The 25,344-nt window shown below is 38.7% G+C and overlaps 1 protein-coding gene across 1 annotated transcript in view; it reads left to right on the plus strand.

Annotated features, from left to right (window-relative positions):
* The window catches only part of LOC140240934 (dynamin-1-like), a 58,464-nt gene that overhangs the window by 20,374 nt on the left and 12,746 nt on the right, over nt 1–25,344 (plus strand). The window contains exons 4-15 of the mRNA XM_072320705.1: nt 3,154–3,357; nt 4,649–4,747; nt 7,829–7,989; nt 8,544–8,686; nt 9,333–9,536; nt 10,508–10,646; nt 11,607–11,764; nt 17,795–17,849; nt 22,478–22,591; nt 23,506–23,615; nt 24,263–24,398; nt 25,079–25,228. Coding sequence (XP_072176806.1) covers nt 3,154–3,357; nt 4,649–4,747; nt 7,829–7,989; nt 8,544–8,686; nt 9,333–9,536; nt 10,508–10,646; nt 11,607–11,764; nt 17,795–17,849; nt 22,478–22,591; nt 23,506–23,615; nt 24,263–24,398; nt 25,079–25,228 — 1,673 coding nt within the window. The remainder of the gene's footprint in view (nt 1–3,153; nt 3,358–4,648; nt 4,748–7,828; nt 7,990–8,543; nt 8,687–9,332; nt 9,537–10,507; nt 10,647–11,606; nt 11,765–17,794; nt 17,850–22,477; nt 22,592–23,505; nt 23,616–24,262; nt 24,399–25,078; nt 25,229–25,344) is intronic.

Genomic DNA, 25,344 nt, shown 5'->3' on the forward strand with positions numbered 1-25,344 from the left:
AGTCTCAAACCCTAGGGTTATCAAAGTGCAGTGCAAAGGAAGACCCCATGTACAGCAACAATTTTGTGCATTTACAGCGAGAAATCAGACCGTGGCCTAGTTTGATTTTCTCAATCCCACTGTGGTGCGCTGCACGAGAAATGAAATTGTAGTGCGCTACAAACTGAACTTTGAGATATGATAAGTTAAAAGTTTGAGCATACATATGATTGAATTCTGCATAAAAAAGCTTGAAATGTACTGAGCTAAAAATTTTTGTGAAAAGAATGTTCGTCGCATTGAAAATAATAGTGCGATCTAAACTGGCAGGTAACTGGAAAAGCTTGATGACATAGTTGGAAAATGTGAAAAGTGAGATTTGATTAGAAATCAAGTGATCGGAAATCAAACATGTGTTTTTGTTGTTGTTTTTGCCTTATTTCAAAACCATAGAAAAGGAGTGTTATGCCACAACAATGCGTTAGAATACATTGTATGTGTGCTTATTTTGTTTACTTACACATGTATGCTCTTGTGTGAACTTTGCTTTCTCATTCTTTAAGGGCAAGAGTAATTAAATCTTCCACACGTATCATGACAAGTCAGTTCCCAGTTTGTATCAAGTGTCCACACGTGTTGATGCCAAGTGCAGATAACTCGTTCACACCCAGCGCCAGTCATGACTCACTTTAGGAATGGGAAGAAGTTACAAGTGGAAAATGATATGAATTGAATATAATGGGCTGTGTTAAGGCACACAGCAAACTTTGTGAGTAAAAGACAGTCAACCGATAGTTTACATGAGTCCTGCTCAGTTCAGGCCTAACCTACAGTATAGTATGTAGAGCCTATTTCAGCTGTGGCGTGTGATACACTAGGTGATTAATCTACATGTAGTGTAAACACTAGCTTTTTGTTGTATTTTATCTTTAAAAAAAAAAAAAAAATGAAGATGGCAAGAGCTGAAGTTGTTTCCAGAATCAAAGGCTCGAATCCTTCATGAATTTAGCAATTATGCTTTGATCATATTCAATTGTAAAATGTAGTCATGTGCTGTTTCATATGCATACAAACATCAATGTGTTCAACACAAATCAACTCGTTGAGGACGGTCTGATTTTTGGCGCTTCAAAAATGAAAAGATAGTATGATGTACAATGAATGTGTTGATATACTAGTACATGTTCAAACATGACAACAGAGAAGAAAATGGCAAACAACAAACTATAAGTATAGCCCATTACATTATACTGCAAATTGATGCCAGCATCACATTGAGCTGTACGCAAATGCGATATCCTGCATAATGCCTGTGCAGGGAGAGGGAAGCAGGCGTGCATAAAGTCTGCTCTGGGAACTGCCAGGTAAAATTATTATGTCGTATTGTGGCTACAGTCGGCTTTCCATTTTGTAGTGATCACTTTCAATCTCTGCCTTCCTATTGCTAATATCCTGTTTGCCATGAATTGTGCATTCATGTTTCATTGTGCCACCTGCCTCCACTAAGGCCGCCCTCCACAAAAGCAGCAATATAAATTTGTCCTTCTTCCGAGAACTACAATGTCAAGTTCCTGTTCCCTGATTAGGTCAATTTGTTTTTATTTATGCCTCCGCCCAAAAGGGTGCCGTGGTCATTATAAATGATTTTGGGTTGTACTCTGTGCGTCCATTCCTCGGTACTTGTATGCACCATTGGTATCCCCCACATCCCAATAGTTGTGATTTTAGAAGCAGATGAAAACACTGGTTGGATTTTCTAGGTATTTGGCCCAGGTATACTATGTCACTATGTATGGTGTGAATGCACTGATGATAGATTTTGAATGAAATCCCTCAAAGTCAAAGGTCACTGAACGTCCCCCCAAATGACATTTTTCAGCTGAAACGTCTTCTAGGAATATATCCAGTGGGATTACAGGTTGATAGGAAAGGTAAAATTGAGTAGACAATAAGTCCCTTGAAAAGATTAGGGGTCAAAGGTCATGGTTACTGTGCTTTTTGCAAAAAAAACAAAACAATACAAAGAAGTGATTTTCAGTCATTACTTCAGCTGGAAATGTTTTACAATCATTTGCATTCTGACAGTATTGATAGGTCAAGATCACTGCATTTTGGTAGCAAATGTTATTTTTGCACCGTAACTTCCACCAGGAATAAATTGCAAATAATGTGTGGGACTGGTAGGGATTATATAGAATTAATTTAACTATTATTGCATGAAGTGACAGAGTGAAGGGTTAAAAGTCAGGGCCGCAGGTTACGAGATTTAGCCACAATGTCATTTCCTGTAGTAACTTTCCTACATTAAAGTCTGACGATAATGTTACACTGTATGTAGTATACAATGGAAACTTCCTTTCTGCAGCAAAGATGAAAGACCAATTAACTGTATAAAAATGTAAATGGAGGGTCATGTTTTATGACAGATATGGTAATTGTGTGAAGTGGAGGTATCACAACTGACAGAGCAGCAATTGAATTGCTTTTTTTTGTTGATGGGGACCATGTGTAGTTGTAGTAATAATGTTCGAAACTTTCACTTTCACTTCTTACTGTGAGGCCATTGCATCTAGGCAGATGAGTTTTGTAAAGTTCATGTGAAGGATTTTGCACATTTCTGCACAGTCATTATTGATAGGAAGTCGTGCAAATTATGAAACTTTGATTTCTATGAAACAATGATCAGTCGGTTGTGTATGGGTACACATATAAACACTGTATGCAAAGTTAATGGCTGATGGCATCATTGACACTTACAATTTGATCATTACCTGTACTCAGATATAGGCCTATTGCAACCATGGTATAGTATGGGCTCAATTAGTGCAAGCAGAATTGTTTTAATACTGTATTGACATTGGCAACATGTTACACACCGACTTGTGAGCGTATCTGACTCTCAAAAAAGTATTACCGGTATCTGCAACTGATAAATGTGAGATGAATTGTGTGCACACTCGCATCTCGTCTTCATTTTATGCTGTGTGGTCACATCAAACACCAGGTCTTCTGAAAACAAAATCCACCTGCATATGTGGGGTTCAACGTCTTTTCAGTGTAGAAAGGCATTCCAGTGTCAGTCTCGCATTATTCAAATTCAGGGTCCATTGCGAATATGAGACAGTCGGACGCTTTTCTAAATGTTCTGTGTTTCTTTGATCCTCTCTTTTGCAGTCCTAAACCTGACCCTGATCGACTTGCCAGGAATGACCAAGGTCCCGGTGGGAGACCAGCCCCCAGACATTGAGATACAGATCCGCAACATGCTCATGGAGTTCGTCACCAACGAGAACACGCTTATCCTGGCCGTTTCTCCGGCCAACGCCGATCTGGCCAACTCCGACGCCCTCAAGATCGCCAAGGAAGTCGACCCAAAAGGTAGGCAGTCACGGTCTGGTGTCAAGATGTGATGTCACAAAACCTTTCCCCACCACCCCCCCCCCCCCAAATTCAGCAAAATTGCAAGTGAAACACGTAAAGAAAGCAAACAATCAAGAAGGAAAATCTGGTCCTATTTCCCAAATAACTTGGGCATCTGTGACGTGTCTTAGCCATTAACCAACAATATTCTTGCATTGTACACACAAGTTTATAATGACTCTAATGTTGGTTTTGTCATAGCAGTCACTTGTCAAATTGTAGTGAGAGGGCCGTGATTGAAGTCACACCGTTCAAATCAAGTGTTGTTGTTTAATGCCTGAGGAAAAGTTAGAATCTTAATCTTTTAAACCATCTATCAACAGTAGTTTTCCATGCTTCAGTGATCTATAGATATTTTTTCATAAAAGCATAAAATTTGTTGCAGACACACATTGAATGATGTCATATCTAATCATGGTGCGATAATTGTCCATACCTGTTCTGTTTGTATGGAAATGATGTATATCCAGAAATGTATTATGAGGTCCTGTACTTGTAGTTCACAGTTTGATATACAAGTAGTTATTGGTGTGTTTAACAGGTAAGTGTGGTTTCTACTTGGAATCACTGTAGCTATTGCTGTTTGGGTACTGTCAGTTAAACAATCATCTTTAGAAATTCAGCTGTGTATTCAATTCTAAATCTCTGTCCATAATCACGAAGAAAATAATTCTATTCTGTTTTAGAATGAGCATGTTGTTGTGTTTACAGATATTCAGATTTACACTACGCATATTCATAAAGTGTCTAGACACCCTGACATTCATTATGTAACCTCATTATGTAACCTCTGTGTATTAGTATGCATGTGCCTCAGGTGTCAGCATACATTCCAATAGTATACCCCAGCTATTGAAACTGTTCTTATATACAAGTACATGAGTGCATGTCTGGAGACAGACAGTTCTGCAATAAACACCGGAGACGTTAACTGCCACGCCTTTTCTGTTCCTTCCTTATTTGCAGTCCTAAGTTTTGTTACTTGTAACCCACGATACAACATAATTTCTGGCGACGAGGATGGGATGAGAACTTGTGTCTGAAGATGTCAGAATGGATAGTATTTTTATTATTTTTTTTTTACCACAGCCAAATGCAAATTGACTCCATACAGCTAGTACAGTTTGTTCCTTTGCACATTATGTTGATAGTGATTGTTTTTTTTTTATAAAAGTGAAGCGTTAAAAGCTCTGCTTGGTCTTCTTGGGATTGTTCAAACTCTGTGATGTGATTGACTCTTATGCAACAGGTGTGCGTACAATAGGAGTCATCACCAAGCTTGATCTCATGGATGATGGAACGGATGCTAAGGACATCCTCGAGAACAAGCTCCTCCCTCTGAGGAGAGGTGAGTATTGCATACGCGGAATATTTTGTGAGGTTTTTATATTTGCGAATTTTGTGAGTCGGGTGCTGTTCGCAAATTTAAAGACACACAAAAATATTGTCTCTGATCCCGACATGAATGTGACCTGCATGCATACATTTCACCATTCAGTACTGTACTCCACGATTGCAAATTTAACCTCTCGCAAAATTGTTGGGAAGTCCTGATTTGCGAAAAATTAGACTAGCTAGATATATTGCGTATATGGTATTTGATTAGGCGCGCCGTAAACTGGGGGTACCGTACCTAGGGGTTACTCAAAAAATTCATAACTGTTGAATGTCAGGTCCAATTTTCCTTGAATTTGACTGATGTGTTCCACTAATATTGAGCACTACATTAACTCAATCCACATGTGACCCGCCACAAGAAAAGGATCTGAAAGTCGCTGACCTTTCATTTTCAAGAGGTAAAAACTGAAACCGAAACTTGATCACGAATGCGTCGGAAGGAAAACTTTGAAGGTGGTTTTCTCAAAACGCTGATTTCCTAAACGACTCAACATGCTCTCATAAAATCATTGATATTTCTGCAACCGAGTATTTTTATGAGTCATGTTATATATGAAATTAAAGCGGAAGAGTAAGGGAATAATGTAATGTCATTTACGGAAAATCGACCCCCTCCGACTTACGGATCATTTTGTTTTCTAGTGGGTCACATATATCCAATCCACCTATATGTGGGTTTCACTCCCTTTAAAGTTTATGGGCAAGTTCGATATTGCAAGCTACCTCTTGAAGTAGTGTCATACTTAATGGAACCTGTGAGTCACGTTAAAATGCTGCAAACGTGTCAATTGAAAGGGTAATAAATCAAGTGCAGTTGAGATTGACATTTAAAGGACTGTGGTATCTCGTATCACAGCAGGCTGATAATAAAATTGGTCAGCAGTCAATCAGTGCACAGTCTTTTTAAAGTTGTTGTTGGTCTCAACAGTATGGATGTAGTATTAGACACACAGACTGCACACTGTAAAGCAAGATATTTTCGCAGCATGAAATTTTCACGATTTGGAGCTGATGGCCTCTGTCATAGCATGAAATTTTCACGAATTGCTTCTGGCATTCAGTGCATTTAGTGTAGACAAGAAATTTTGCCTGCATTTCAATTTCACTCTTGCAAAATTCACAATAATTAAAATACACACCTACATTCCTCGTTTTACAGTAGTGAAAGTGTTCAAGTTCAAATGGTTAAAGAAAGCTTACGTGACTAAAAGTGAACTTTTAAAGGTCATATACCGTCATGTATGTTGATCAATAAAAGGTTAACAAGGTATTAGCAATTCCCGCCAGTTGATACCAGTTGGACTGTGTAGCAGAAGTGAGCAGATCTGCATGAAATGTGCCATATAGTGACATTCATAATACTGTGCATCATGGTATAGTGCACTATACCATGAATTTCATCATACTGTATATAGGCAATAAATCAGTGCTTTTTCATTGTAGGCATGTGTAGCATGCTATAGGTAACAGCCTCATAAACCATTCTGTACATTGTGCTCACTACTTCCCGTTTGTCTGCACTTAAGATGATTTAACACTTTTGTTGTCCCCGCCGAACGAGTTCGAGCAGGGGACTATGAAACGGGCTCCGTACGTGTGTGTGTCCGTGTGTCCGTGTGTCCGTCCGTGCGTCCGTCCGTGCGTCCGTGTGTGATCAAAATGTTCAAAATGCTACTCCTTCGCCATTTCTAACCCGATTTTGATTCTGTTTGCTTTATATGATAGCACTACATGGGAGCTTTGAAACTTCTATAAAGAATTTCAGTTGTGACCTTTGACCTTGACCTTTGACCTATATTGTACATTTTGCTTCAAAATGCTACTCCTTCGCCATTTCTAACCCGATTTTGATTCCGTTTGCTTTATATGATGGCACTAGGTGAGGGCTTCAAAACTTCTACACAGAATTTTGACCTTTGACTTCTTTGACCTTTGACCTTGATTTTTTGCCTATATTGTACATTGGCTACAAAATGCTACTCCTTCGCCATTTCTAACCCGATTTCGATTCCGTTTGCTTTATATGATGGCACTAGGTGAGGGCTTCAAAACTTCTACACAGAATTTTGACCTTTGACTTCTTTGACCTTTGACCTTGATTTTTTACCTAAATTGTACATTTTGCTACAAAATGCTACTCCTTCGCCATTTGTAACCCGATTTCAATTCCGTTTGCTTTAAGTGATGGCACTTGGTGAGGGCTTCAAAACTTCTACACAGAATTTTGACCTTTGACTTCTTTGACCTCTGACCTTGATTTTTGACCTGTATTGTACATTTTGCTATTAAATGCTACTCCTTCGCCATTTCTAACCCGATTTCGATTCCGTTTGCTTTATGTGATGGCACTAGGTGAGGGCTTCAAAACTTCTACACAGAATTTTGTCCTTTGACTTCTTTGACCTTTGACCTTGATTTTTTACCTATATTGTACATTGGCTACAAAATGCTACTCCTTCGCCATTTCTAACCCGATTTCGATTCCGTTTGCTTTATGTGATGGCACTAGGTGAGGGCTTCAAAACTTCTACATAGAATTTTGACCTTTGACTTCTTTGACCTTTGACCTTGATCTTTTTACCTATATTGTACATTTTGCTACTAAATGCTACTTCCGGCGGGGACATATATTACGCACCGCGTAATTTCTACTTTTCCTTGTTTGAACTATTTTTACGAGCAGGTATTTTTCTGTAAAGGGATATAAAACAAATATAACTTGTGCTGTTACATGGCCACAATTGAAATTCTGGGACAGAAGTTTCGCTATCCTCTACGCCAATGTACCCCTCAGAAAATATTGCTATTCCTGCCACCTGGGAATCGATACTCTCAACTATAGCCTGGAAGTGCATAGTGTATTTTTCTACTATGTACAGCGACGTCTTTTTACATGACCGATTAATAATATTTGCTGGTGACCGTGAAGCATCATATTGCAAACTGCCGTAGACTTGCAATGAATCCCAGCATGCTGACGTGGACACATAGTGCATATCTCTCAATGCTTATATTGCCTTCTATCCAACAGGCTATGTCGGCGTCGTCAACAGAAGTCAGCGTGACATTGAGGGCAAGAAGGACATTAAGGCTGCCCTGGCGGCAGAGCGTAAATTCTTCCTTAGCCATCCCTCCTACAGACACATTGCTGACAAGATGGGCACACCCTTCCTCCAGAAAGTCCTCAACCAGGTACGTTTGTTGTCGCTTTTCAGTATAAGATGCAAAATAATGTATGTTTTTTTCTTAGGTGGGCTACCAAAAATACAACTGAAAACCTAGCAGGAAATCATGTAGTAGAAGTGGGTACACAAGGAAATGATCAGCACAAAATGCTTTTACATCTATGAACAAGAAATGTGATATCCGCCACAAGAAATAGAGGTAGTCGGTTGAAAATTGTGTGCACTTGAAATGAAGATGTCTAGAGCTAATTTCAAATCCCAAATCTACGCCAACCATAGTTTAGAAATGACAGACAAGAGGCAATGTGACTCTTGTGAAATTACCGAAGAGAAGATGACTTTCCCTGATAGTCCGGAAACAGACCATATTTATGTTTTCTTGTTTTGTTTTGTTGTCATTTTCCAAATCAGAGTTGGCTGTTTCTCTATCAGATTCAGAAGCAATGCATCCAAGTCGTGTCATGTTTAGAGGATTTTATTTATCAAACTCAGGAACATTTCACTGAGCACCAACCCCCCCCCCCCCCCCGACTCTCGTGTTTTTACTTTTCCCTCCTACAGCAACTGACTAACCACATTCGGGATACGCTGCCAGCCCTGCGGAACAAACTGCAGGCCCAGGAGCTGTCGCTGGAGAAGGAGGTGGGCGAGTACAAGAACTTCAGCGCTGACGACCCCACCAGGAAGACCAAGGCAATGCTGCAGTGAGTTGGCAAATCTGTTGGGAATTTAAGAGTTAGTTTGCCAGTGGAGGGAGACCCATATAAGGATATTCCGTGCACAATGTACGACCTCTTATGTCTATAGCAGGAATTTATTGTACATGAATTAGGATTACAAAATGTGTATCAAAATTCAAGTGATAATTTGTACACACAAGTTGGAAGCATGAACATTAACGACATTATTTGCCATTTGCAGATGAAAAAAAAACCCAGCTTTAGTGCTTCGGAATAGCTCTAAAATGTGAGTTGGGGATAGAAACAACCAATGTAAAACTGTTAACCAATATAGTCATTGTTAAACATTGTTGAATATACAAAATGTGAGCAATGGTTATAATAAAATTCTTTGTCGGTTAAACCGTTTACAGTCATGGTATATTGAGAAAAATAGTGATGTCTCCTTATTTTTGGGCTTTATTGCGAAAATAATTTTTATATGGTAGGATGTTTGTGATACAACGGACCTACACATGTGCATCAAATGTGATAACTCGAACAATTTTTTAAATCACTGCTCCTAATAGTGTAATGATAAACAGTACTTTTAATGCTGCAAGTAAAATCATATAGCAGCGTGTATGATGTGAAACGCCCCCATAATGAGACTGGCACCCTCTTCTTCCAGGATGGTCCAGCACTTCGGAGTGAGTTTTGAGAAGCGCATCGAGGGGTCGGGCGACGAGATCAACACAAATGAGCTTTCGGGCGGGGCCAAGATCAACCGCATCTTCCACGAGCGGTACCCCTTCGAGGTCGTCAAGATGGAGTATGACGAGAAGGAGCTGAGGAGAGAAATCAGCTTCGCCATTAAGAACATTCATGGTGTCAGGTGAGAGGTGTGGAGTGTGAATGGGGCACTCTTGTAATGACTAGATGTAACTTGTGTTTCACTGACCACTTTCTGCAGTTTATTGGTGATCTATGAATTGGTCTACTCCCACTTCGCCCAATAGCCATTTAGTCTCAACCCACATGGTCTAATCCCCTTTCGTCTACAACCAATTCGTCTAATGACCGTTTAGTCCAACTGTCACTTGGACTCATTACCAGTTGGTCTACTTTCAGATGGGCTATGCCCATTTCGTCTAGTACCCACAGTTTATTAGACAAAATGGGAAAAATCCAAGGAGAGAATATTGCAATTAGACCATCTGGTCATTAGACGAAATGATGTTTAGCCAGACTGGGTTTTAGACCAAGTGAGAATTGGACCAAACGGGAATTAGACAAAATTGATAGTAGACTAAATGAGTTAAGCCATAGTGGTGTTAAACCATCTGATAGTAGACCAAGTGGCAGTAAACCCACAGAAACAAGTCAATAAAATGTGTGATAAAGTACCTCGATTTTTCCAAGTATTTCCAGTAAAACTCATATCACCAGGACTGGTTGCTGGGGAAAAAGACGGCGGAATCGTCTTGAGAAATGTGTACGCTAATTCCAAAAACACAAGGATGTAAACAGATGCTACCTACTACTCAGTAATCGATCAGTAATGTCTGTGAAATGATGTGTAATTAATGAATGTTGAATTGTCTGTTGTTCTTTCTGATGTCCGCTATTATTTTAACCAGCAATGCCTTGATTATGCTCTGAGCAAGGGATCTGAATATTTTTTGTCAAGTCTTTGATGGGCTCTTTGAGTATATCATCGGGGCCCAATAAATTCTGAAGAGTAGTGCACAAACTCTATGCCGCTTAGAAACTGTGCAGGTCAACTTGGATGATGAAGGGTGATGTCCGAGCCCCTTGACTGCACTTTGATTTCATCCATTTACTTTCACCTCTCTGTCACAACAGGGTTGGTCTGTTTACACCAGACATGGCGTTTGAGGCCATCACCAAGAAGCAAATCAACCGGCTGAAGGAACCATCTCTCAAGTGCGTGGACATGGTCGTCAATGAACTCAACAACGTCGTCAGGCACTCTGGTGAAGGGGTGAGTTCTTCATTTTGCTGGTGGTCATCGACATCAGCTGATGAGAGTGTCTCTACCTTGAATGCCTCCTCTGATAGAGTGTAATCAGAAGGAAAGTGAACCATGTTTTAAATCTGTCACACCAATTCCCATATTTCGTAGCACTTTTGTGGTCATTTTGTGCATTATTAATGCTGCACTAAAAGAGAGCAATGTCCCTCTTGAGCATTCCGTAATGTGATTGCCCTAACTACCCACACAAGAAAAACTGTTGAATGATGCTGACCCCTCGTGGTTTGTCCTAGGTGACCAGCAATAATCGGCAGACGTTATCAACCAGGCACATTGTGCCATATGTTTGAATGAATGAAAGAATGAATGAACAATAGTGTTTACCATATGCTTAAATGAATGAATGAATGGATTGATGAATGAACAACACTGTTTACATCTGTCCAGTATAAACCATGAACTGTATACTCCTTTTATAGATAGCAGCAATATAGAGTCACTCACTGCAGAGGGACAAAATTGATGCAGATTTAAAGAGATTTGAACCCACAACTCTCTGAGGGAGAGTTTGATGTTCAAAGCAAACACCATGCTTCCTATGCACAGGCCTGAAGCACCCGAGTAAGTGCATTCAAAACACAATGCAAAGATAGCTTTTCTGGCAGCCGTTATACACTTTGCCAGGTTTGTGATGGATGTTTTGGTGAAGTATAGACACAATGGATTAAAAGCATGGTTTGTTGCAAGTACGATAATAGTTCAGACATTTGGATACGTGTCATATGCAGACCGGATTTTGTGCATGGAAAACACTGATAAGTATTTGCTGACATTGAATATTTCTGCCCTGTTTCTCATCTATTCAAGAAGACACATCCTATGCATGAACAAAAGAATGCCAAGGTGACAGGATCCGCGTAACTCCTTAAGCATCTGTACTTTTGTTTGTTTGCCTTGTTTGTATCCCAGATGAGCAGGTATCCACGACTACGTGAGGAGACCGAGCGCATCGTCTGCACACATATTCGTGAGCGTGAGGCCAAGACCAAGGACCAGGTTCTGATGTTGATTGACATCCAACTGGCATACATGAACACCAACCATGACGACTTCATCGGATTCGCCAAGTCAGTATCTCAGCCCTCATTCTTGATATTGCTTTTTGCCCTTTGGTTTCCTTTCTGGTGACACATTTTTGGTGGTGGCTAGTTCCTCAACCTTTGTCCTGTGTCTAGCCGTGATAGATTGGTTTTTTTTTTTTTGTGTGTGTGTATAATGTAATTTTGATTCATTTTGTGCCGAACAAAATTGAATTGAATTGAATTGAATTGAATTGAATTGAATTGAATTGAATTGAATTGAATTGAATTGAATTGAATTGAATTGAATTGAATTGAATTGAATTGAATTGAATTGAATAGTCATGATAAGTAGCAATACCTGATCTCTTAAACTCAATCTAATGTGCATCATAGAGGGATGGTTGTAGCAGGAAGTAGCTGTCAATGCAAAGCATTATGGGTAGGTCTCAAACTATAGTTGGCTCATAAGTAGCTCCAAAGGACAATTTGGAATCAAATGATTTCTTCACTTTTATGGACACATGAAATGTACATATTTCACTCACCTCAAGTCAAGTTTTAATGTGATGCAAAAACCTTGAGAAAATGCTGGAAATGTCCTCATTATTCTTTTTTTTTCAAATTTCTGGGCAGCTTTTGCTTTGACTCATTCTATTACCAGACCACTTAATAGATGGATGATTTATACATAGCAATAAGTCTGTGTGATAGTATCTTCCCGCACAGCGTATATTTCAATATGTGTTGTGCTAACCAGCAAGTCCGAAGTTAAAAGGATGATCTTCATGGAATTAAAATAGATGCAGCTCCACATCCATATTTTGACGGTATGAAAAAAAAAACCCGAAAAGCTTTGATATGATAAAAAAGCTCATCCATAAGTGGCTTAGTGGATATTAACATGTGACTGAAAAAACCCCAAAGCAAAACAAGACAGGATATCGAGGACAACAAAACAACCTCTTATGATGTTTTGATTCCATATTTGATATGTTTCTTCTTTGAGATGTCATCTTCTGGAGGGTATATCTGGAGAGACCTCAGCACCTTTCCCGTGATCACCCTTGAGGGTGTGTCAAGTGTAGTAGATCCTCCAAAACAAAATGTGTTCATCCTGTTATGCAAATTGTGGACAATTAATATTATGATTTTGCAGTCATTAGAAAAACAAAAAACAAAAAAAATGATATTTCTTGTTTTAAGACATTGCTGTTATGTGACAGATACATTGGCTGTTAATTTTCAATAGTGGGACGTAAAGTATTTTTTTTTCTGCCTCAGGTTTTTGAATAGTTTCAAATATTTGCAGCTACAATTGTATCTCTTGAACTGTGTAGTCATGTGGAACTTTTGACACATCTGTTCTTTCTGTTATCTATTATACAGTAGCTCCTTGTGAGCACTCTTCCCCTCGTAATCCTTATGAGTCCATACATGTTTGTCATTGTTGTGATTGTTGATCTTTATGTAAAGTTTTTCTCTTTGTTTGTGTGTTGCTTAATTTCAAGCATTCCATTTTGGTGAAAGCTTCAGGGACCTCGTGTTGTGGACATTGTAATTGTCATACCCCTCCAATGTCATTCATCCATTTTCTGTCATGACTAAGGGTCCATAACCATGGGTAATGTCTTTTAACACAATCAGTGGAAAACAACATTCCCATTTCAAATGTAACATCAGACGATAAGTCAAACGTTTCTTTGTCACGGAAGAGTGGAGGATCTAAATCATGGATAGTGGGGGGTTTTTTTTGGTTTTTTGTTCATTGTCATCAGTTATCATCTTGCCGCATCGTTGTCCATCATTTAACTTTGGTTTCATGATTAGCAGATCAAAATTTCATGATGTGGAATGTGCACTCCTAATTCCAGTTAGTGGAAACAAACTATTTAAGATGGTTTTATTTTGAAGAATACATTTATTCAGACAAAAATAGCAGTCCCTTTTGAGCAGTGGTTGAAATGTGTTTACAAATTCAACCAGTAATCACAAAACGTGCCGCTGTATATATGTAGAATTGCTTCTGGCATTGGATACATACCATAATTCATTTTCATTCTTCATCATCAATGGGATAATCATCAGTAATGTTAATATTATTCTTCTTTTCTTCTCTTTTTCATCTTCTACCTCTACTGATACTACTTCTACTACTTTTATTCTCCATATTTTATTTTCATCTTCATCTCTGCCTATACATCCACAGAGCTTCCAACTCCAACTCGTATGTTTTTACCACGATTATCATATTTTGTTCATTTTCAACAAGAGTAAAATGAGGGCTTTTAGATAATTTGAAACTTTTGTTTAAAGTGCATGAGCAGGTTCTCACCAAACTAAGCTTGACTTGTTCCTTTTGGGCAGGTTGGTACTGAGGTGATGAAATTTTATGAGTGACCCTGTATTTGGCCCCCAGGGCCAAATCTAAGTGAATTTCAAACATTCCCAGTTATCTAAATCCAGAAGTAGTACAGCCAAGTTGTCAGTTGTGACCATAACAGAGGTGACCCACTTGAGCTCCTTAGAAGATAATATTTTTGGAAAAGGCAATCCATGAAGGAACAATTTCATCCACAGCAAAAAGCAAGCAAGCAAACAAACAAACAAGACAACCTTGATGATTAATTTTCAGAAGGGATCATAAATGTGCTGGGTATACAAACTAACACGAATTGAGCATATGTCCCAGTTTTGCTCAGAAGAAGGGGTGCAAAACAACACTCCAGTGATTCAGAGCACTGGCGGTAGGTAAAAAGGTACTATCTTCTCCAGGATCAGGCGAAATATTTTTGTAGTGTTAGGTGTAGATGCAGTACGTTAAGAGTGGCAAGAACAGCGGAGTTTTTATATCCCAGCATACACGAGGTGTATAAAGGGGGCATATAGGAATCATGACTTCAGTTCCAGGGGTTATAAACTTATTTTCTTCTTCAAAATATTTTCTGATCACACACGGTACACAAATTATCCTTACGGGTTCGGAATGGAGGGTTATTTAAAAGGCACATATGGTCAACATATTAGCCGTTGGACAAGACTCCATTAAGTCAAAACACTCTATTTCAGTCATTACCTCTCCATCTATCCTAGTAGATGAAATAAATTGCTTCATGTAGAGATAGCCTCAGAAGACTAAACTTTTCTATTGCCATTTTTTTTTTTCCTGAGGTCCCTGAAAAGGTAGCCAAAAATGCAGTAGATGGGCTTCTGTATACCCACTATATTTTGAGGCATTTTCATTGTTTGGATTCCTCGAGGCGGACGATGTCTGCGGAATTGACAACCTGTGAAAATACTGCTTGCTGTGACACACATGCCCCATGTAAAATCTCCAAGTTAAAAGGGGATAATTCTCATTTCATCACTGTTGCTTTTCATCGCAAATTCAACCACTTGCGATATTGTCTCACATGTCCCAATTTACAAAAATCTTAAGTCGCAAAATATGTGGGGTATACAGTACTATCATATGGCACTACTATGAAATTGCACCAAAGTTGTATTTGCCCTGAAGCTAAGCTGAGGTTTTTGCTTTTCAGTTATTTAAGATTTAAAAAAAAAAAAAATCTTTTCAAGAGTTTGATAAGTAGCAGACATGGTATATAGAGTATTACTTCTTACTACTCCTTCCAACACTGTCATCATCACTATAATACTGTCATTTTTCATACTGTAAAAGTAGAAATTACTATGAGTAGTTTGATGGTACTGGTAGTGCTTAACCACTACCCCAGCTACTTAGATCAGTACTACTAGTGTAACTACTGCAACTTCTAGTACTATATCTGTCAATACTTCTGCTACTAATTGAACTACTACTACTTCTACTACTACTACTACCCCTGCTGCTGATACTTCAACCATTTCTATTACTACTACTACTGCAACTATTCCTTTCACTTGCTACTTATTCTACTGCTAAACTACTACTCTTCCTTCTTACTACTACTATTACTTCTACTACTACTACTTCTACTACTACTGCTGCTGCTGCTGCTACTACTACTACTGCTACTACTACTACTGCTGCTGCTACTACTACTACTGCTGCTGCTATTACTATTACTATTACTACTGCTTCTGCTGCTATACTACTCCATATACTTCTGTTACTTCTTCTGCTTCTACATCTGCTATTACTTTTACTCATCAGTACTACCACACTCCTGTTATTATGTTTCTGAGTCACATTATCATTTTCTGTGTTTCAATATATAATTTCCCCAACCTTATAAAAGGAATTTTTTCTTTCTTTTTATGATTTTGTTATTTCAGCTGTAGCCAGACCTTATGTGCATTTTTTTATGCTCTTAGCAATATCTTCAGGAGTACCTTCTTCAAGTCTGTACTAGACTGGATTGATGTATGCGTGGTCGGCTTATAGCATTCATTTAGCTTTATGTCTACCCCAAAAATTTCTTCTGCCAGCTATTAATTCCAATATTTTGAATGCAAATGTGAAGCGTGATCACTGAAGGTGTCAATTCTGTGTGACTGCAGATACGATCAGAACAGAGTATGTGTTCTGTGTTTTTTGTTTCAATTTTGTGTGTGTGTTTGTGTGTTTTTGTTGCGCATTCACGTTCCACTCTTTGTATTTTCTCTTTGTGGATTTCATTCCTGTCAATGGTTTGTAATGTGCAATGCATTGTACATTTCATTCACAACTGTGCAATATTACGAGACTTTATCCTCTTATTTTGGGAGGAAAAACCCTAAAGAATAGGAAGAAGATAAACTCCTTTCATTCCTCACATAAGTTGAATGAACTGTAGTTTAGGTATTACATTTTGTTGTCAAAAGTAGAGAAAACTGATGAGAACATAAAAATATGGATTTTTGTAAATGAATGTAGTGATTTGCGTAGACTCTTGCACGTTTCTTTCTTTAACAGCAAACTGAAAAAAAAAGCAAGCAAACAAAATCCTTATGCTATATTGGTGTATTGCAAAATTTTATTGCAAAAAGCACAAATTCATGTCTCCTATTACATTTTGTCTTGTCTAATGGTGCACAATTTCCGATATTCAGTGAACAAACTTTGTTCGAAAGGCACAAATGCACCATTCATGTTGACTTCAGTGTTATTCCAGTGATAATATCAATGTGTTGATGATTACATATGTTCAGTCATAATTTGATTATTTTTTCTTCTTATTCATCCATTCATATACTGAGCGTGTACAGCAAATGACATCTCACAATCGTGTCACTTTGTTTCAATTTCAGGAGCGCTGTGTAAATGTATATGTGTGTTCTTTTTGAATTTTCTGTTGCTATTTTCATCTCATTTTTCTGTTGATGTTACATCAGTGCACAGAATAAAAGTGATGGTCATCAGAAAAAGAAACTAGGAAATCAGGTAAAAGCTAACAGTGTTATGTGTTTGCCAAACCATCGTGTGTTATGATATGTACCTGTTCACAATTCACAAGTGCAGTGGTTCTCACCAAGTTTTATCACAGTGTTGTTGGCCTACGTGATGTCTGCTTCGTTCTCTTTGCTGTTTTCGTTATTTTGCCTAATATTCTGTGCTGTATTTTTTTTCCTGTTGTTTTTGCTTTTACTTTTCAATCTTTTCTAAAAAGTTCTAAATCAAGTTGCCCTAAAGCTTCAAAGCTTCACAGTATCTTCTACTACCATCCACGTATTGCGGTTGTAGGTCCTCACTCTCAGTTTTCTCACATCAGCCTTCATCCTGTCATGCTTCAGCCGATTCTGTATGCCATTGCTTTGTCATAACCATCCACCATTGTGCTGTGCCATTAACAAGGGAGAGCATACATGTATGAGTTCATGTTTCACGTTCATTTCTCTCTCTTTTTGGATATCTGTCCCGTCTTGATTTTAACACAATCACGCCCATGAGATGACTGTGCCATGTGTATGCTCAAGCTTGACCACGGTGGAGCAATTTCTCTAGCGGCTGCACTCTGCATTCACTCTAGGTCTTGAGTCCACAAACTTGAATTCATACATTCATACATACTGAACAGCAACTTAGTCCCATCCTAGTGTTTTGCTGTGACCTCCCGTGTAATCTCCCTTGCTATATCCCTCTGCATGTTTTTCCAGTGCGGCTAAAGCAAAGAGGACGGGCCGTGATCAGCAGAAAAAAGTTCCAAATCAGGTACCGTGACTGCCCCCAGTAGAGTTAATCATGATGATACATTGCACACTTACTAGATATAACATATAACAGTTTAAGGGGAATTCCAGACCAGTATAAATCTATTCTGATCAGAAAGAATATATATATATATATATATATATATATATATATATATATATATATATTTTTTTTTTTTTTTTTTTTAGCACAACAGTGAAATTTTGATAAAGATTATAGAAGTTAAAGAATTATGATGTTTCACAAATTTTCACAAATCAGTTCTTGAACAATCTGTATGAATATGCCATGAGTGAGTTGTTCATGTCATCACCTCACAACTTGCCATAATACGAAGTTTGTACACAAAATCTTGAAATTTCCAGTTTTCTGTTCAAACACAATTATGCTCCAGTCTTGAATCGTAATGTATCTGACTGATCATTATTTTAAAGTTATTTAGCAAGGTGTAACATTATGTTTTACACTTTTGAAGCTGAAAAACTTGAGTTATCATCACTTTTTTTTTTGTACAAGATTAATGGAAAATTGTGATGTGAAGGCATCATCAACTCATTCATTTGCATATTCAAATTTACTGTTCGAGAACTGTTTAGCAAAAATTAGCTTAACTTCACAATTATAGAACTTCCCTTATTTGTATCAAATTGTCACTATTGTGCTCATAAGATTTTACTCTTTCTTTTCAAATGAATAAAATAACTGGTCCAGAATTCCCCCTTTAAAGTCCCCCTGTGCATTTTGCAGCTGAAATGATATCAATAGGACACATTCAAAGTGCAGCTAAGCTCCTTACAGTGCATTTTGTTGCTTAAACTCACCAAGAGCTGATGGGTCAGACCAACACCAAAAGTAACAAAAATCAGTGCATGATTTTAAGGATTGACAGTGTGCGTCTTGTCATCATTTTGTGCATTTTTTTTTTCCCCCAGTGGAAGAAAGATGACCATCTCTGCTTCTCCCCGACTGGGGAAATACTTTCGGCTGAAACAAGAGGACACCCATTACATCACAAACAGATTCATGTTGTTGAAAAATGCTTTGTTGAGTTGTCAAAATTGCTCGAAGACAAGAATCATAATTTTGCACGATAACAGATATGCTTGTCATCAGTTTGAATCACTCTATTTATTTATTTTTTTTTCACAACCAAACCTACAGCTGTAGTAATGGGATATTCAATGATTTGAGGGGCATGACTGTTGCTTGGCTTGTTTACTAAACCCGCACACAAATAGAAAAAAAAAAATGAACTGAGATGGCCATCTTTTGAACCATGATTGGAAAAAAACAATGCAGACGAGTTATTCTTCTGTTGTATTGTTAATTTTAAGCCTGCTAACTGCCTACTGTGAATTGTATTCTCACGAGGGGTGGATGGTGCTTTCTTGTACATAGAAAGCAGCTTGACCGTCCCATTAAAGGAGAGTTCCACACCAGTAAGAAGTTAGTCTGAAAAGACAGAGTAAAATTTAACAGGCATAACGATGAAAGTTTGGTAAAGTTTGGATTAATAGTTAGGAAGTTAAGAAATTGCAAACATTCACCAGTTTTTGCAAAGCTCAAGCAGATGATATGAATATGCAAGTTAGTGAGCTGATGGTGATACCACCTTACAATTTTTCATTGAACATGTACAAAAAAAAAAAAAGAAGAAGATATTGTTAATTCAGTTCTTCTGCTTCAAAAGTGTAAAACATTCTTGGCTGAATAACATTCAAATATTGATCAGTCAATTATATGAGGATTTGACACTGGGGCATAATTGTGTTTGAACAAAAAACTTGAAACTTCAAGATTTTATTGACAAGCTATATGGCAAGTTACAAGGCGATAACAGCAACAAATCACTTCATTTGCGTATTCATACTGACTGTTCAAAATACCGTTTCCTGAAAGTTAATGAAACTTCCCAATTTTGTAGCTCGTAATTTTTTTTCAAATCTTGATCAAATTTTCACAGTTGTGCTTGCAAAATTTCACTCTTTCTTTTTAAACTAACATACAAATTAATGGTCTGGAATTCCCCTTTGCTGTCTGTGTGTGTGACTTGTCTCAAATAACAAAGTGATAAATTAGAGTTGCCCCAAGTTTTCCTAACACACAACTTCCGTCATCTATCTCCACCATTTCCCATAGGCATTTAAATTTGAAAGTAGTTCCATTTGAAATATGCCTTAGAAATGACACCTGCCCCTTTGTTGTGCTCCGCGAATATTTCAAGCTGATTCTGCTAGTAACAGATGTGCAAAACGTAATTCACTTCTATCTTACAATTATATCTGTTTTTCTCTTTCTCTTGTAATCTGGGTGAAGGAATATGGCATGAAGGTAATCCCTACGCAAACTGTTAGTTTATGAGTTTCTTCTTTAAATCTCATTTTTAAGTTTCTTTTGTTTCTCATATTTTGAACTTGGTGGGAAGAACAGGTACCACTGTGGCCCAGAGACGTATCAGGAGCCATTCTAGCGTAGACAGAGTGTAAAAAAATGCTTTCCAATATTGTGCACCGCATACTGCCCACTAACACAGACAAAGCAAATAGGTCCAGGAGACTCAGATACCCACCAAAGCCTAGAAGGCTTTCACCCTTGGTTGCTCCTGAGTTTCATGCTAAAGGCATAATATTCTTCTTCTTCTTCTTTAAGTTGATGAATGACTGAGTACATCAGTGCACCTAAGCGCATTCATGTACGTAGAAGGAGGGGAATTGTTTATCTCTCTCTCTTTGTCATGTACAGACATTTATTTGAATGTGAAATATGTTCAGAAAAGTTGAGAGTATGTGTTAGTGGTACAGTCATTCTTTCAGAACACGTCTCGATATAAGTAGTCAAAAGTGGAAGAAAATTATACACTTTCTTTTTTCCACATTTTTAAAACATCTTATTGATTTCGAAATATTTCTTTGATTTCCTGCAAAAAAAAAAACATACCATAGATATATTTCCCTTTGTCCTCACCTGTTTCATTCCTAAGAATCAACAATTTGTAAATGTTCCAAAATGCCAAGTTTAGCAAATCATCCATAGTCTTATTTTCCCCAAAAAAACTTTAGTAATAGTATTAAAGACAGCTTTCTCTAAATCACCCTTATAAGCACATTGTACTAACTTCCTTATTTTTTTTTTCTGAAAGAGGAGAAAAAGCAAATACCTCTAAAGTGTGGAGCAAAATTATCACCACTCTAGTCTAGAATCATTTTAGTATTGTCAGAATGCTTTTCTCAAAATTATTTGGTTAGCTCACAAAAGCATTTATGTGCACAAAGTCAATATAAGAGCAAACTTCTTTTGCAAAGACATGCAGCAATCACAACTTAAAGGTTTTCCTTGCATTTTCATCGAAACTGTGATCATGATTTGACGAACCATGTGACTGGGCTGTGACTCCAGGATATAAACCCAGTAAGTTAGAAAATGACCCCCACTCCCAATATATACCCACATGATCTGAGATTTGGCACGGTAAACCCCAAAGAGACGATGAAACATGGCCAAATAAATAAATGAATTAATAATAATAATGATAATCAAACCTGTAGAATAATGCCAAGAATGCCTAGCAGATGTTGAGAGGTGAAGAAGTTCAGGATAGATGTAGAATAGACAAGGTGCCAATGACGTCACTAGGCTGTGCTGAGGGGCAAAACTGCATATGGGGGCGCCCCATACCCACGGGCAAGTGCGTAAGCATTACACCCCACTCCCATCATTGCGTGCGATTTTTATCAGGCCAGGCAGGCAGGCAGTTACGTGTACTGTATGCTAGAGCTTTAGCCCCTTTTAATAGGCAACGCATCATTTGACGTCACGGAACCTCGTCTATAGTATAGGAACATGTGAAGGTCATGACCTTTGTGAAGAAGGAAATATATTTAAGAATGGTCACATTGAAAGGGGCAGGATGTCATCTCTCAGTCAATATTACAGAAAAAAAAAAACAGAATCAGACATACATGGCAACCTCTGAATTAAAAGGACAAGTCCATTTCTTCTGGCCATCAAGTCCCTTGGTCTTGCCTAGTTGCTGTGATATCTCAATACCCATCAGAGAAATTGTGGCTCTCTATGAAAGAAAATAACCATGAAGAAGATGCTGATGATTCATGCGGTCAAATTCAGTTTCATTAGTTGTTTGATAGAAGATGGAAGGTCTAGTAATAGCCTAATCTTTGCCGTGGGGCAGACTGTAAACTAATATGTAACATTGCAGAGTATACCTCCTAACTCTCAAACCGATGAATACTGTATGTCTGTGTGTGCATATCATATCAGAACCGTTTCTAATATCTGTTTGCAAATTCCAGTTCCGTCAATTTTGGTTATCTGTAACTTGCCATTTTACATGAAATTGTCATGGGCGACATTTAATAATTATTTTGCATTTTTGATGACGTCCCAACAAATCCTCTGAATGAAGCTCAAAATGCATGGTCACACTGAACAGGGAATGCGGAATTAATAATGACGATTTGGTACATCCCTTACCCCACCCGCCCCCATCCCACACCAACCCCCCTCCCCTTCCCAATGCCCCATAATACCCCTCGAGCAGAGATACAGAATGAATCCCCATTTGTGACATTTTGAAATGATGCACTCTCTTCCGATTGGCTGCTGCGCAGGTCATCAGAAAGGGCTGGATAAATCTACACAACATCAGCTTCATGAAGGGCGGGTCCAGAGACTACTGGTTCGTGCTGACCGCAGAGTCACTGGCCTGGTACAAGGATGATGAGGTGAGTGTCCAGCAGCTGACCGGTCTTCCTGATTTCTGCAGGAGTCACTCTGGAAAAAAAAAAAACCAAAATAGAAAAGAAATAGAACAACTTCATGATAATAATGATAAGGTCTTATCTATCCAGGGTAGCCTCTTCAGTGTTGCCACTGCTCTACCAGAGGGCCCTGCCATTATTATTACCCTAGCGTTGCCAGGTACCCATTTATACACCTGGGTCAAGAGGAACATGGTGGGTAAAAACATCTTGTCCAAGGACTTAACCCTGGGCGGAAATTGAACTTGGGTCCTCCGATCGGGAGTCCCAAGTCATATTCACTATGCCACCGCGCCCCCACACATGTCCTGACAAGAAAATATGAAATTATGTCTGACTTTTGGGGAATGCCTTTTTACTTAAAGTGAGTATCTCATTAGCTCTTAGACTAGATGGTGACCTGGTCGGGACTCGAGTCTTGCTGATCGCGGAATGGTCATGGAGATGTCTCTTAGAGATTAGCATGGTTTCCAGATCGAACATGCGTGCTTTTTGTGGAGATTTTTTTTTTTTTTCTCCAGCTGGTCTCTGAGACATCTCTCAAGTCATGGCCAAGTCACGGAGACTGATTTTGTCTGTGAGGTCTCGAGACATCTCCATGACCTTTTGGAGGCCCGTTGGTGACCAACCATAGATGTTGTAACATTGCATCGAGGTCTCTGCGACCTACGGCAAAAACAAAATTTAACACCTTCTTTGGAGACGTCTTGGATGTTTCCCTTAAGCTGCCATCTCGTTGAGAGTGCAAGCCATTTTTACATCTTCCTGAGTCGCACAAGTCACGACAGTCATGGTGATGTCTTTAGCGAGATAGGCCCATCAGGCTTTGATTACACACACAAGTTCCTTTTTCTCTCAACTCTTTGCGGCTCTTTTAGGAGAAGGAATTAAAATTCTTGATGCAGCTGGATGGACTCAAGCTGAGGGATGCAGAGGGAGGCTTCATGTCCAGGAAGAATGCTTTCTCAATTTTTAACCCTGACCAAAGGTAAGGGACTAACTCAAGGTTTCATAAAGGTGGGGGGAGGGGGGTGGAGCTATTTGCAAAAGTGCAGTTTGTCATCTGGATTTAAAAAAAAAAATAATAATAATGGAGGATTTATGTGCTTACTGTAATGCCAAATATTTTGCAGTTTTTTTTTATTACACAGTTTGCAAGTCAGCCGATATTCAGCAAAGTAATAAGTCTATGAAATAGTGCCTCTGGTAACAGGAATGTAATGTACGTAGTCTCTGAAATCAAAGATTGTGAGCTTTGCTGTATGAAAAGGGATAGTCTTATTTTGTCAGTGTGATTCTAAAATACAAGCCATCAACCAACTTTTGTCGCTTGCCTGGCAAAAGTGCCCTAGCAAGTTTACATCGTGCAAGCCTTAGGAACCTTCTGCCAGACAGGCGATGCTTGTTTCTACTGGAATGTCTTCACATGGACTACCCATGTGTTCAGATTTAGAGAATAGTTTTGATGCTATTGTGCTGTGTGTTGCATTTCTTGGAGCAGTCATATCAGCTGTCATCCAACATCCTCAAGAACTGTTTCTTCATTTACCTTTGGAGGTATAATATAAAATTGTTGTATTGTAAGTCACTGTTCTTGTAGAAGTTACCCGGCAATCAACCGCTCTCCTTCTGTAGGAACATCTACAAAGATTACAAGACCCTCGAGTTGTCCTGCCAGACATCGGAGGAGGTTGACAGTTGGAAGGCCTCCTTCCTCAGAGCTGGTGTCTACCCAGAGCGGAACAAAGAAAATGACGAGGAAGATGAAGTGGTTTGTACTTTTTTTTAAAATCTCGTAGTGAAGTTAGTTTGTGTATATGAGCATGTGCAAAGCCTCTGGAGTCACTGCTTTTCTGACATCAAATGACTGTTTAATAGCACACTTCATTCATTGAAACAAGTGCTTGCATTTCGCTAAATGATTTTGAAGTGTTTCCCATCTTGCAGTGGAATTTTTAAAATCCGGGGAGATGATAAAATTTTTGAATAGTATGGTCGCATTTGCCTGGGGTGGCCTATGTAGTGTAACCATTGTACTCTGAGAAGGCTCATATATTAACATAAACTCATTGTCACCAGGTACATGGTCATTAGCTAAGGTCAGGTCAGACTCAGAGGGAATGTGTAGCATGTCCGTGGACTTGATGACTGCAGCAATCACCCAGGACACTGCTGCTATAATACCTGCTGATTCCATGATTTACAAAGTGGACAGAATGAAAGAGATATGTGTCCTGTAAGTCAAGTCTTTAAGAAGAGATAAGTTCAATCTGGATAGGTGCTTGGCTTGTCTATGTCCATCCACCACTGCATAGCGCCAAAAAAAAAAAATCAAAACATCTTCAGTTCTGCATTTCCATCACAAAGTCAATGATATACAAATAAGCATCTGAATTTATGTCCGATGTAAATCCAAGGTGTCCGATGTGTTTTGGTGGTGTTTTACTACAGAAAGGGAGTGACAACCTGACGTCCATGGATCCACAGCTGGAGAGGCAGGTGGAGACCATCCGTAACCTGGTGGACTCCTACATGAGCATCATCAGCAAGCAGATCCGGGACCTGGTCCCGAAGACCTGCATGTGCCTCATGATCAACGACGTGAGTAGTTGTCTCACTGGAATATTTGGTGACAACAGAGACTTTGAAGAAAATGGGCTTATTGCACTGGCTTTGTTTACCGCAATTATGCTATTTTTTGTGTGTGTGTGTGTGTG

This window comes from Diadema setosum, chromosome 17, assembly GCF_964275005.1.
Source record: "Diadema setosum chromosome 17, eeDiaSeto1, whole genome shotgun sequence".
Lineage (NCBI taxonomy): Eukaryota > Metazoa > Echinodermata > Echinoidea > Diadematoida > Diadematidae > Diadema > Diadema setosum.